General features: G+C 49.5%; 2 protein-coding genes across 7 annotated transcripts in view; one reads left to right on the top strand and one right to left on the bottom strand.

Annotated features, from left to right (window-relative positions):
• The window catches only part of SCN8A (sodium voltage-gated channel alpha subunit 8), a 186,280-nt gene extending 174,738 nt beyond the window's left edge, over nt 1–11,542 (top strand). For all 6 annotated transcript variants that reach the window (XM_070410201.1, XM_070410199.1, XM_070410197.1 and 3 more), the window contains 2 exons: nt 1,732–2,002; nt 5,022–11,542. In XM_070410201.1, the coding sequence (XP_070266302.1) occupies nt 1,732–2,002; nt 5,022–6,169 (1,419 nt within the window). In that variant the 3' untranslated portion in view covers nt 6,170–11,542. The remainder of the gene's footprint in view (nt 1–1,731; nt 2,003–5,021) is intronic.
• An 832-nt stretch (nt 11,543–12,374) lies between these two features.
• On the bottom strand, nt 12,375–13,352 carry TMDD1 (transmembrane and death domain 1). The gene has a single exon (XM_070407764.1). The coding sequence runs from the start codon at nt 13,350–13,352 to the stop codon at nt 12,375–12,377; it is 978 nt and encodes a 325-aa protein (XP_070263865.1).
• Between the last annotated feature and the right edge of the window lie 686 nt (nt 13,353–14,038).

Here is a 14,038-nt window from a genome sequence, read left to right as displayed (position 1 = left end):
TTCTAAAGTTCTGTTCAGTACTTTGTACGTGGGAACCTGAGTGTATTTTCTTCCACACTGAAATATAAAAACTTAGTGTGGTAAGAAGCATTAAGAGTGATCAGCACTCTTCCAGTAAATATAGCGGGTCCTTCAGTAGCATTCTTTTGTTCAACAGTGGGTTTCATTATAACATTGATGAGATGCATGGGAACTTAACTCTTGTTTATATCAATTAGCTCGTGGTTATAGGTCACTTATGTACCAGGCACTAAACATAAAGTGATGACCAAAATTTAGACACTGCTATCATGGAGATTACAATATATAGTGGGGATAGAGATAAATAAGCAAACAGCTGTTATAAAATGTGCATTTTTGTGAGAAAAAATTAACTGGAGGGCCGTGACAGAGAAGAATGGAGGCTTAGGATGGGGAGATCTACTTTAAAAGAGTAGTCAGAGAAAGCCTCACTAAGGAGGGTCTACTTGAGTGGTGAGAAACAGCCAAAATATGGGAGAAAGAGATCCTGGAAAAGCAAATGAGGCCCTAAAAGCCAGAAACATTTGTGTGGCCAGGTGGTGATGAGCTGGAGGAAGGGGCAGACTGTGAAAGGCATTTCTAAGCCAGGTTAACAATAGGAATTTTGTTGCAAGCACAATGAGAAACTACTAAAAAGTTGTAACTAGAAGAATGATGTGATTGCCCTGCCTGGTTTTTGCTCAGTGGATAAAGCGTCCGCCTGGGGACTGAAGGGTTCCGGGTTTGATTCCGGTCAAGGGCACATGCCTGGGTTGTGGGCACGATTCCTAGTAGGGGTGTGCAGGAGGCAGCCGATCAGTGATTCTCATCATTGATGTTTTAATCTCTCTCTTCCTCTCCCTTCTTCTCTGAAATCAATAAAAATGTATATTAAAAAAATGATGTGATTAATTTATGTTTTTAAATAATCACACTTGATGCTGTGTGGAGATTGTTGGATGCGGGTTAGAGGAAGCAGGAAGACCAATCAGGGACTCTTCTAGAAGTCCAGATGAAAGATGCTGATAGCTTAGGCTAGAATAGGGACAACAGAAGTGGAATGAAGTGGATGAATTTAAGCTATATTTTTGGAGAAAGAATCAGTCGGACCTGCAATGGATTAGATGGGGGGGATGAGGGAGAGGAAAGACACAAGGATGACTCTCCAATTTCTGGCTTAGAGACTGGATGGATAGTTGAGAAGATCAAGTTTGGTGAGGGGCAGGGAAAGGACTTAGTTCTGCTTTGGGCTTGTTAAGTTTGAGATGCTTACGTCATCAGGGAGAGATATCGAGTAGCAACACAGGAATTCAGAGGGAAGATATGGGCTGAGAAGACCTTGGGAAACTAATAACATAGATATTGTGTAAGCAGTAGGAATATATGAGCTCTCCTAGGGGGAAAGCATAGAGAAAGAAGAGATTAAATAAGAGAGAAACGGTTGGCAAATGAGACTGAAAAGGGGCAGCTGGAGAGGTGGGGAGACATCTAGACGTGTGTGATGGCATAGATGCAAAAGAAAAGAGTGGCAGTTTCGAAAACTCTAGGTGAAGTGATACTGATGTTGGGGTCTGTCCATGTTCCTGCTCTCCTGAGAGAGCAGCAGGATCGAGCTGGCTCGTGTTATAGAAAGAAAGCAGCGCACTCTGACCAACAGGATGGCAACCACGGCCTGCTTAGAAAGGCTTTCATGAATCCTTCATTTCTTTCTTCCCCCTCTCCCCACCCCAGAACAAAATCCAAGGTATCGTCTTTGATTTTGTCACTCAGCAAGCCTTTGACATTGTTATCATGATGCTCATCTGCCTTAACATGGTGACAATGATGGTGGAGACAGACACTCAGAGCAAGCAGATGGAGAACATCCTCTACTGGATTAACCTGGTCTTCGTCATCTTCTTCACCTGTGAGTGTGTGCTCAAAATGTTTGCCTTGAGGCACTACTACTTCACCATTGGCTGGAACATCTTCGACTTCGTGGTGGTCATCCTCTCCATTGTGGGTGAGTGGGGCAGGCGGGAAGGGAGACGGGCATCTGACTGGCCTTGAGGACAAGATTCCTGGGAGAGCAACGAGTTACGCAGATCTGGGGTGCAGGCCGGTCACGCTCTTCGCTTAAGCCCATGTGTCGCCTCATGACAGCCCAGGAAGCGGGCTATTTTATTACCTTCACTGTAAAGACATGAAGGTCACTCAACTCAGAGGTAGCAGAAGCAGAACTCGGGTTGGTGTTTTAACAGCAACTGTGTGGCATTTTGCTTCACCTACAGGTTAAAGGGGTGCTGTTCTGGCAGACAGAGGAAATGCTGTCCTATTGCTTGCCCTCTCAGAACGATTCCTTGCCTTCCTAAAAGGCATCCTGAGTGGTGAAACACTGCCTCGGTGGGTCTGACTGACAGGCTAGCAGAGAGAGAATGCCCGAGCCCCATGGGGACCAGTTCCAGAGCTCTGGTGGCCAGGCTGGTTCAGCGAGGCGGCACTCACCTGGGCCTGTGCCACTTTCTAGTTTCTGTCCTCAGGGGCAGCATGTCCAAATATGTGTTGCTACATGGAACACTAATCCCATCATCCATCTCTTCCCCAGTAAAAGAATCCCATGATGAAATTACTCTGGGCAACACTGTACAGTGAATTGCCCTGGTGAGGGTCACAGAGCACACTAGTCTCTAGAACAGTGATGGCGAACCTATGACACGCGTGTCAGAGGTGACACGCGAACTCATTTTTTTGGTTGATTTTTCTTTGTTAAATGGCATTTAAATATATAAAATAAATATCAAAAATATAAGTCTTTGTTTTACTATGGTTGCAAATATCAAAAAATTTCTATATGTGACACAGCACCAGAGTTAAGTTAGGGTTTTTCAAAATGCTGACACGCCGAGCTCAAAAGGTTCACCACCATTGCTCTAGAAGGCTCCTGGAAGTCCTGCAGTAAAGAATTGTTTAATACACCATCCCACTTTTCTTTGATCACAACATCTTTTTCAAGTTATAATAATGATACCTTACATTTTAGTGGAATTAGTATGTGCTGATCACCATTCCACGTGCTTTGCATGTTTTAATTTATAGCCCTGTAAGTATCAGCAAGCACAGAGCAGCTACTGAGACATGGGACTAGTAAGTGAGCAAACGGGAGTCAAGCCCAGCGCCCGGCCTCAGGTCCACACTCTCAGCCTCCACGAGCACAGGTTGAACAGTGCAGCCCTTTCCACTGTGCTCAACCCTGTTCTGCCCACCCATCACTGAGTGGACGGAAAACCCGCAGACCAGATCGTGCCCCCTGTTCTCAAAAATAGATTTTAATGATTGGAGTTTCTATTAGACATCATTAATTTGCTCAGAAATGAAAACATAGAAATTATCTTTTTAAATTAAGAGGATCTGGGGTGAAACTAGCCCCGGAACCTCCTGAAAGGCCCCGTAAATGGTGTTCCTGCTGCCTGGGTTGCTGTTTGCCCCGTCTCTCTCCTATTCTCTGGGGACAAATAGACAATCATCCTACAAAACATCACTCAGGCATCTTCTCTCTGAAGCCTTACTTGGCCACCATACATGGAATGCAAGTTACCTGACTTCTTATGGCCACTGGTTGTGGCTTAATTGAGAAGTGAAAAGAAGAGAGCTGATGCAGCGATTTGGGTCCTGGATGAGGTAGAGGTTTTCTTGAAAGTTCAAACACCCGTGGAATTCTAGCTCCAGACGAAACCCCAAGAGGTTACCTGGCCTACTTTGAACTTCTTGCCTCTTGTCCTTTCTTGAGAGTCTTACCTAGCTTAAAACCTTCAGGTAAGGGGATTCCACCGCCTTCTGCTGATTGTCACCCAATGTTTATGAATCGTTATGGTTGAAAGACATATTTTAACTTAAAGTCAATCCCTCATGTCAGTTGAAGCCCGTGTTGTCTCATTAGGGCCTCGACAGCAGAAGGCACCGAAGGAAGAGACCACACCTTTGTCTTCCCTGCAGGTTCCCATCCTTTCCATCTGCTCTTCCTTCTGTGGCCCTTGTCGGGCTCCCATTATTGCTCTGTAGCTTTAAGGCAAGTGGTCTGGTGGAGGTGGGCCGCTGGCTGAGTGTGAATAGAACACAGCCCTTTGGTTTGTACATTTTCACCATCTACTGTTATTTCCTACTAATGTCTCGACCCTTTTATCTCCTGATACTGATTTCAAAGTTTAGAAGCTGAGTTGAACGGCACTCATGAGAAGTCTCTTTAGTTTTCTAGACTCATTCTTTGGGGTATGGACATGGGGCAGTGAGAAACCAAAATGTCTTTTCAGAGCCAGGAAGAAGACACTCTGAAAATCGGCGGCATTACCAGAATAACTAAGACATCTCAGCCAAAGGGAGAGAAGTCAGGGTGGAGGGAGGACCCCTCATTACTGTTTGTGGATATGGAAATTTGACAGCATTTTGCAAAAGAATTGATAACACCTCAGGAAGCCATACATGCACAAATTTGAAAATAACAAATTATCCTTGAGTGGGAAACCAGATAAATGAGGACATAGTCATGATTTTCAACCATTATCATGAATAATCTAAAATTATTTTAACACCAGATTTCACAATGTTAAGTCTCAAAAGCAAGTTAGAGATCTAAAAAATTTGATCTAAAAAGAGATATATTTTAATTTGTTAAGCATAGTAAAATGCTATTTATATATTACTTATGGATCCATACATGCCAAAATCATGAAGACACCACAGTGATACACACTGTCTTCAAGACTGTGTGGTTGCTTCTGGGAATGAAGAGTAAGCAAATCTGGTGAAATGCTAGCGTCTCTTAAATCTGGGTGTTAGCTACATGGGTGTCTATTTTATTGTTTTATCTTTTTTTTATATCTTTGAAACGTGATTTTCGTTTTTATCATGATAGTTTAGATTGAATAGTAAGGCAGTCATTCTGTAAAGTCCTTTGAACTTAAGGGTTTCATTATACCACGTGACACAGTGAAGCGAATGGATGTCTCCAATCCCAGTAACATATCTTCTTCTATTCCTCTTCTTAGGAATGTTCCTGGCGGATATAATTGAGAAATACTTTGTTTCCCCAACCCTCTTCCGAGTCATCCGCTTGGCCCGAATTGGGCGCATCTTGCGTCTGATCAAAGGCGCCAAAGGGATTCGGACCCTGCTCTTTGCCTTAATGATGTCCTTGCCTGCTCTGTTCAACATCGGCCTTCTGCTCTTCCTGGTCATGTTCATCTTCTCCATCTTCGGGATGTCCAATTTTGCGTATGTGAAGCACGAGGCTGGCATTGATGACATGTTCAACTTTGAGACATTTGGCAATAGCATGATCTGCCTGTTCCAGATCACAACCTCCGCTGGGTGGGATGGCCTGCTGCTGCCCATCCTCAACCGCCCCCCGGACTGCAGTCTGGACAAGGAGCACCCCGGGAGTGGCTTTAAGGGAGACTGCGGGAACCCCTCAGTGGGCATCTTCTTCTTTGTAAGCTACATCATCATCTCCTTCCTAATTGTTGTGAACATGTACATTGCCATCATCTTGGAGAACTTCAGTGTAGCCACGGAGGAAAGCGCAGACCCTCTGAGTGAGGACGACTTTGAGACCTTCTACGAGATCTGGGAGAAGTTCGACCCCGACGCCACCCAGTTCATCGAGTACTGTAAGCTGGCAGACTTCGCAGATGCCTTGGAGCATCCTCTGCGAGTGCCCAAGCCCAACACCATTGAGCTCATTGCCATGGATCTGCCCATGGTCAGCGGGGACCGCATCCACTGCTTGGACATCCTTTTTGCCTTCACCAAGCGGGTCCTGGGAGACAGCGGGGAGCTGGACATCCTTCGACAGCAGATGGAGGAACGGTTCGTGGCATCCAATCCTTCCAAAGTGTCTTACGAGCCGATCACGACCACACTGCGGCGCAAGCAGGAGGAGGTGTCGGCGGTGGTCCTGCAGCGCGCCTACCGGGGACATTTAGCAAGGCGGGGCTTCATTTGCAAAAAGATAGCTTCCAACAAGCTGGAGAATGGAGGCACACACCCGGAGAAGAAGGAGAGCACCCCGTCTACCGCCTCCCTCCCGTCCTATGACAGTGTGACTAAACCTGAGAAGGAGAAACAGCAGCGGGCAGAGGAAGGAAGAAGGGAAAGAGCCAAAAGACAAAAAGAGGTCAGAGAATCCAAGTGTTAGAGGGAAGCGAAAATTTAATATTGTACAGACTTAAAATGTGCAAGTGAAAGATTGTTTACAAACTTCCTGAATATTATCAGTGCAGAACAGCTATGGAGACACTTTACCCTGACGATCTATACCAAACGTAGTCTGCTTACCATGTCACATGGTTGCATCTTGAGCAGTGACCTGCCCAGGGCAAAGGACCCTGCCCCCTGACTCACAGATTTTCTAACGCTTGGGCAGGTGGTTACTGCATGTTCCACATCAGTCAATGCAACTTAGGACAAAACTAAACAGGACACAAAAACAGAGGAGAGGCTGCCGGGACCAGCATATTTCCCTTGCAGCCAAATGGATCTTATTTTTTCATTTTGTTGATTCTCAGAAGCAGAAAGCATCACTTTAAAAAGTTCGTTTGTTCATGCAAACTATATTTGCATTCCTACATTAGTTAAGCTAAGCAGCAAAAGAAAACACACACACACACACTCACACTCACATTTAGCCCATGTCATTTCATTGTCAGTTTCTTTGACATAAGCCGCATCTTCTCCACATGGGCTGCACGTGGTTTGGAGATGGGTGGGGGCAAACAATCAGGTTTCTTCAGGCTGAGGAGGACTTGCTCAGGCCAATTCCAAACATTGTGCTCGTTCAATGCGTGGAAATGATTTGCATGATGGCATGCCGTGATCAGAAGTCATGCATGAGAACCATACACCACAGGACGCTGCTCATCCTGTCCCCTGCACTGGGTCAGCCTTCGAACAGGACCCAGCCCTGCACCGTTCACTGTATTTGGAAAAAAAATGGTAAGAGTTCCATACCCACCATAGTTCTTTATGAATTCTTAGAAGCCTTTCATACACCTGATAGGGAAACATAACCAACCAATTGACCACGTCCAACAAAAACAAACCCAATCCAACAAGCAGATGGATCCGTGTGTGTACATGTTTAACAGACATCTCTTACAGCCATTGTTGCACATTTTGAAAGATGAACTGTTTAATGCTGCTCTGTGTCCCGTACGTGGGGAAATTTTGATCTCAAATGGCTTGTATTAATAATGTCACTGTAAAACCAAATCCTAGGGCTAAAAACAAAAATCAGAAGTTCATCTGGAGAACTGACACTTACTTGGGATAGAGGTAAACATGCTATTCAAAGTAGCATCTTATCTCTAGGGGGTAACTTGGGGAACTTACAACACCTTTCGTTGGGGGTGAAGGGGTGCTCACTTCATCTGGTATCACGTCCTTCTGCATGTGGCTTCCTCTGGGCTCGGGTCCACGCGGAGAGGGGTTCAGACGTTCTGAACAGGCCTCCCTTCTGCAGAGGGGTTGTCCCAAGCTCACACACTGCATGATTCCTCTCACCTCCCTCACATTTTCCACCGAGCAGGGCTTCCCTTGCCCACAGAGGTGGGTGAGGGCAGCAGCACTGGGGCTATGGCTGTGGTTTCTTCACGAACTGTTAGAATAACTCATCGCTGGTGGGACCTGAGGTAGTGATGGCGCCTCCTCTGAACCAGGCCCACTTGGGTTCTTTATTGCACTGATTCTCACGAGAAAACAACTTAATATTTATTCTTAAGATGTTCCAGCTTCCCCCAGCGCATTCCCTTCCAGCCAGTTTTGCTATCTGCTTAGCAACCTGCTCATTGCCATTGGAGAGTGGCTTTTGGGGGGAGCGTCCTCTCTCTCATTCCATCTCCTGCTTTAGCGAAGACAGTTTTTAGTAGTCCAGGGGTTTCTTGTCTGATGACTAGATTTTAAAGCCAAGATGCTGCAGTTGAATGTGTCAGGAAGCCTATACAAAGAATGAGGAGAGACTTTTGCTTGCTAACCAAATCAAAATGAATTTTCCCTGAACCTCTGCACAGAGGGGGGAAAAGAACCCATAATCAGACACACCAATCTGCCTTGCAGTAGACGCACTTTGGATGTATGTCCACCTGACTAGTTTTGCGTAGAACAGACCACAGCGAGCCGGGAAGCAGAGCTTTCTGTCTTGCTGGACCATTAGGTGCGGGCCAGCTCTCGTAAGCCCGCTTCTGTGGCACCACCGTGGAACTTTCGTACTACGCCCAATACGAGGTTGAAAAGGCATCTCTTTAGGTGACCCTGCTAACCGCTAGGATGAACGCATAGTATCGTGTACAGGTTACATCGTAAACAGCACAAAACAGAAGCTGACGTGTGTGGTTATTCTTTTTAAGAGAATTATAAATACTGTAATATATCATTTTATTTTATTGGCATGCCTTTTTGTAAATACAAAATTATTAACGTATTAAATAGGAAATGGCTTCTGGCTTATGCCATTGTCATGTTTATTTTTATTTTTTATACTTTCCTTTCTTTCTTAGAACTTAGATGCTGTCAGCCAATGTACATCCCCAAACCAGACAGACAGACAAAAAATTTTTTATTGCTAATGGTCTTTTCCAAAAACAACACAAATATATATTTTTGTTCCAATGTGCAATAAATTCTAACCACTTCTATGCAAGATTTGGCTAAACTTCATAACTGTTTCTTAGGATTGAGATGGGCAAGAGAGCTATAAGGTCCCACTCGCTACCCCAAGTGCTCATGCTAACGATACCGTTAAGCTATTAAAACATATTCATGAGTCTTTTCTGATATCTGACCCCTCCCCTCCCCCCAGACCCGGTCCCAGCCCAGCAGGCTATCTCCTCAGGCACACGCAGGCCTTGGTATCTGACACCCATCAGCCAGCTTCACAGGAAAGACGCCACCACCACTCTATTTGAAGTTTCACTTTTTTTTTCTTCAGAGTTTTCCCACCATCTTTTTCCTCCCCACCGTCCCTCCACCCACCCACCACTCTCACTCACTCACCTGCCCTGCTCCACACTTCTTTGGTAGTAAATGACACCATCACCAGCAGTTTACACCCGCAGTTAACAGGCATTGAACCGAGAGAATCAGCGGTGACGTTTCTGTACGTCTTCACTGAGTGGGTAAGTGGCAACGCTTTGCCAAATATTAACGAAGCCAATTAAAAAGCAGCAGCAGCCACAGTATCACTGCACATATATATATATATATAGATATATAAATATAATATAAATATTTATTTTTTGTAGCCAGGTCCTTGGTGCAGTATTTATACTCCACAATCCACCTTTAAAAAAGGACAAAAAGCAAAAAGACATGTGTGATGCTGTTCATTTAAAATGCAGAGCCAAAGCCACTGAGCAGCAGCAGACACAGCTGCTGGTTTGTGTGGAAAAACACTTTCCCCCTCTTTCCTTGATCTCTTTGTTACTGAGGATGAGGAGACTCCACAACCTAAAGCAGAGGGCGAGAGCAGGAACAAACGGGGGTCAGCATGTCCAACTCCCAACCCTCGCTGAATGGGCCTCTTTTGGCACCAGAAGTTGACCTGGGAGAGTCAAATAGAAACTCCCAATCAAAGCCCCTGGAACGGCAGTGCCCAGAGTTCTTTTATTTTCTGCCGCAACCAACGTAAACTTGTGCCAGACCAATAGTGAGGATTAGTGTATTAGTGAATGCATGGGGCCACCACTGCTCTAAATGAGACATGACAAAACGTACATCACTACTATCAGCCAAAAAAGGAAACATAATAAAAACGACCCTTTTTCCTGTACAAGGGAAGCCTGTCTTGCTGTGTGTTTGTTGCTTGACTATCCCAATTCTTGAGTCCTGGGAGGGGTCTGGGAACGGGGACCTTAGCACTTCTGGGGAAAGGAGAGGAATGGGAGAGAGATCGGGGTCTCTGGCCACGTTCTGGCTGAGAGGTAGAGATTAGAGAGAGAAGCAAGTTCCTGACACCTGCCCACCCCCACCCCCGCATCCGCCCATTGCATGCCTCACACCTCCCTAGGCCGGTGCTTACAGGCCCATGAAACCCCTTCCTCACCAGTTCAGCTGGCAGAGCCCCCAGGGATGATATCAGCCAGCCCAGCTGGGCTGGCTTACTTCTGCCTTTTTCACCAGTTTGTGAAAAAAATCTAACCCAGTGCTCCCCAAGCTCAGGCGTGCACGATGCCCAGCAGCCTCCACTCTGCTAGCTATGCTGGGCCTTGCCCTCCATCACCCCACAGATAAACCAGCGCACTAGGGCTGGTCTCGTTCACATTTGTGCAGGGACGAGGGGCCCCCCTCCGCTGCCCTCACCCTGCCCTGCTTTGGGGACATCCCTCTCTAGGCCATGTCTCCCGATCCAGAAACACTCTCAGGAGGATTCTGAAGTGCCCACTCTCGTCTGCTCCAGTAGCTCCAGTCTGGAGAGAAATGGCTGGTAGGTCAGTCCCCATCCTCCCCCGGTCCCCAGCCTCCAGGCCTACTGTGGAGGTGAGATGGCCATGGGTTACGACTTTGTGACTTGAGTCCTGGGCATCTTCTGTAGCGATGCCTCTTTCTTTTCTCAGATGTTGCCCAAAGTTTTGCAAAAAGCTTCGTTCATTTTCAGGTACCCCCACCCCCTAAAGAACTGGCTGCAACGAGCCAGCCAGGGGGACAGCAGGAGAGAAGAGGAAGTCGGGGTTGGGAGGGGCCCAAGGTTTGCACAGAGTCTGCATTGTGGCTGAGCTCTATGCTTTCTTGGATTCCCTTTTTAAGATGACCAAGATTTCCTCCATTAAACGCTGCTGAGGCACCCCCTGCCCTTGTCCCCCACTACTGTTTGCTGTACATAGAGGCTAAGGGGGGTGGGGTGGGGTGGGGTGGGTGTGCACTTGTGGTGTGTGTGTGAAGAATGTATATAGGTAAAGGGGAGCGGGGTCCAGTGGTTCCAGAAAAGGGACAGAACTCCTGTGTTCCATTCCCAGCTCGACCGCTGGCTCGCTGTGTGGCCTTGGGCAAGTCACTTAACCTCTCTGTGCCTCAGTTTCCCCATCTGTAAAATGGGGATAATAATACTGACCTACCTCACAGGGGTGTTGTGAGGCTTTAACTAAATGTTGTGTAAAGTGTTTTGAGATACAGAGGCAAAGGCACTAGGGAAGGGCGAAGTATTATTTGGACTTAAGGAAGATGAAATGGTACCATAAATGCTGCTATTCTGAGAGCCATTTTAAACTGCACTGCTCCAACCACTCCCGCTTCTCATCACCAGGACAGCAGGTCGAGAAAATATCTTTCCTTTCACTTGCTTCTGGGGTTTGTGATTATTCTAACACTTAATTTTTTTCCCTTGCTGTATCTCCTCCCCTCACCGCCTCAACTTGTTCCCTGTTCCGTTTATGCGGAAATGGCAGAAATGCTTGAGAAATGAGAATGTATAAGTGGGTTGGAAGTTTATAGTCTGAAATTTCAATTTTACTTTGTACTGTACATCTTTTTACTTTAGAATTTGCAATAAAGGGTTACGTCAATCTTGTTTTCAACTCTCCTCTTGGATTGGCCTGTCATTCTGTCATCGCTCTCACCCCAAAGCCCCCTTGCCCAGGGTGGATGGAGAGTCCCCCACTCCCACCCAGCAGGACCCCACAGCTGCCCTCCTGCCTTCCCCTGCGGCCGGGGCACATAATCTGAGCAGAGTTTGTGTGAGGGGCTTGGTCTGGCGGTGCCCAGCCATTCGGGGGGTGGGAAAGGTTTGGGGCTCTTGGGAGACCCTCACGAGGCCTTGCCAGAATGGGGAGGGAAGCTTGGCAGCAGCCCCTGGGCATGGGCACACCTCTAGCTGTGGCGCCCCTACACGGTCCAGCAGAGCCTCCGCGGAGACAGAAGCCAGCATTTTGTTCTGGTCCCGTTATGCTTCCCACGCTCCCTTACTGCTCACAGATCATTTCCTCTGGAGCTCATACTTGCAGCTCCGGCAGCTCTGGTTCAAAAGCCTTCCTATGCCCCTCACTAGAGGTGGTTAGGAACTCCTAGCCGGAGTTTTCCCATGTGTAATGGAGTTAATACCTTCTGCCTTGGGTTTTGAAAATTAGATCAAATGATGTAACTGCTTCGCATAGGGCCTGGCACATTGTTAGTGCTCAGTAAATGGTAGCTCCTAGTGCAAGAATAAGTTCAAAATAAGGTCCTGACGCTGACAAGAATTGGGGGGCCCTGCCTCCTACCCGCCTGGCAGGCTGGCCCCAGGCTTTCCTCTCCTATTTACAGCGCCCCTGGGTATGCCCATCATTTCCAACTAACAAACCGATCGCTCCCTCCTTTGCGTGTTCTGTAACTTTTATAATACGGCACAGGGAGCACTCCCCCAAACGGTGCCCACTTTACAGCCGGGGGCACTGGGGTGCGGGAGGATCCGGCCCATCTGCAGCCCAGGCCCAGGCCCCCGGCGACACCAGCGGCTCTTCAGTCAAGAGCGGCTTTGCCTCCCACCAGCCGTGCGCCTCCGCGGGCCCGCGCCGGGCAGGGGCAGTGGCGGGCGGGGCGGGGCTGCCCAGCCGCACCCCATCGCCGTCGCCGTCGCCGCCCGTGATCCACAGCGTGAGCAGGATGAGCAGCGCCCCGGCGCCCAGCGACCCCACGAAGCCAGCGAAGAAGCCGAGCGCCAGCGGCCCGGCCCAGCCTGCGGGGCTGCGCTCGTACGGGGCCTGCGGCAGCCGCTCCACGATCAGCTCCAGCTCGTCCCAGTTAGGCTCGGAGACCGAGGCGCGGCGGGAGCGCGGGGCCGCCGCCGGGGCTGCCGCGGGGACCCGGGCCGGGGCCGGGGCCGGGGCCGGGGCCGGGGCGGGGGCTGCAGCGGGGGCCCCAGCCAGCGCCGGGGGCTGGTAGCGCTGCCCGGACTGGCGCAGCTGCAGCGTCGCCTGCTGGTGGAGGTTCTTGCCCAGCTCCCGGGCCACGTCGGGGCGGCCGCAGCGCCGCAGGGCCCGGGCCACGCGGTCCCAGGGCAGGGTCGGGGCCTCGGCTGCCAGCCAAGCTGCCAGCCCCTCCCGGCAGCCGTCGGAAACCTCGGGGTCAGTCGCCTGCCGCCGCCGCCGCCGCCGCCGCCGGCCCGGCGACCCCGACGTGGGCCCCGACGGTTCCGCCTGGGCCAACCGATCCTCAGAAAGTCTGGCCAGCTCGGCCTCGACGTCCGGGTCCGGCGCCTTCAGAAGCGACTGGAAATGGCTGCACTCCTCCGGGGTCAGCAGCTCGGCCAGACGGACGGCTGTGTGAGGCCCCATGGCGTCCAAGGCCCCCGCCAGAACCAGGACGGAGCCCCAGAGCGCCACGCCTAGGGCCCCGCCGGGAGCGGGAGCCGCCATCGCCTTGCGGTGATGGAGGAGCTCCGAATGCGCACGGGGAGGGGAGGGGAGGGGCAGGGAGGGGAGGGGCGGGGCGCTAACACCCGCAGGTGGTGGGGAGGCGGGGGCGGGGGGAGTCCCCCATTCAGCAACTGGGGCGAGGGAGCCCAGCACCCCAGGACCTGGAAGGGGGCTTCCAGTACACGCGACTGGTTGGAGGGACACTCCCAACACACAGAAATTCAGACGGAGGAACCCACAAAATCCAGGAATTGGGAGTTTCCCCGGCACCCCTGGTGGGTGGGACTCAGTCCCCCTGAGACTGGGAGGGGCTGCCCCACTAATGCCTCAAATTTAAAAAGTCCCCGGCATCTCTTCTAGCCCATTTCCTGCCCCTCCTCATTCTCCACCAGAAGCCCTAGACCCCTAGCTCTCACTTATCTCTGATATCCAATCAATACCTAAATTCTCTTCTTTCCAGATAAATACTAAACATTTCTGGACTGTCGTTTCCCATCCTCTGACATGGCATCCAAACCTTCACCCAGGCTTGTCTGGGTGAGGCAAGCTCCTCCTCCAGTCCCCACCTACACACACACACACACACACACACACACACACACACACCGGGCTCCCACTCACTAAGCAGTCCGTCCCCAGCCAGTGGCTCTGGCTCGCCTTTGGATCTTGGCTGCACTCTTAGTTCT

This window comes from Myotis yumanensis, unplaced genomic scaffold (genome assembly GCF_028538775.1).
Source record: "Myotis yumanensis isolate MYYU_CA2020_CCGP unplaced genomic scaffold, mMyoYum1.0.hap1 SCAF_3, whole genome shotgun sequence".
In the NCBI taxonomy this organism is placed as follows: Eukaryota; Metazoa; Chordata; class Mammalia; order Chiroptera; family Vespertilionidae; genus Myotis; species Myotis yumanensis.
Note: the sequence above shows the minus strand (reverse complement) of the source record. Positions and strands in the feature narration are given on the sequence as shown.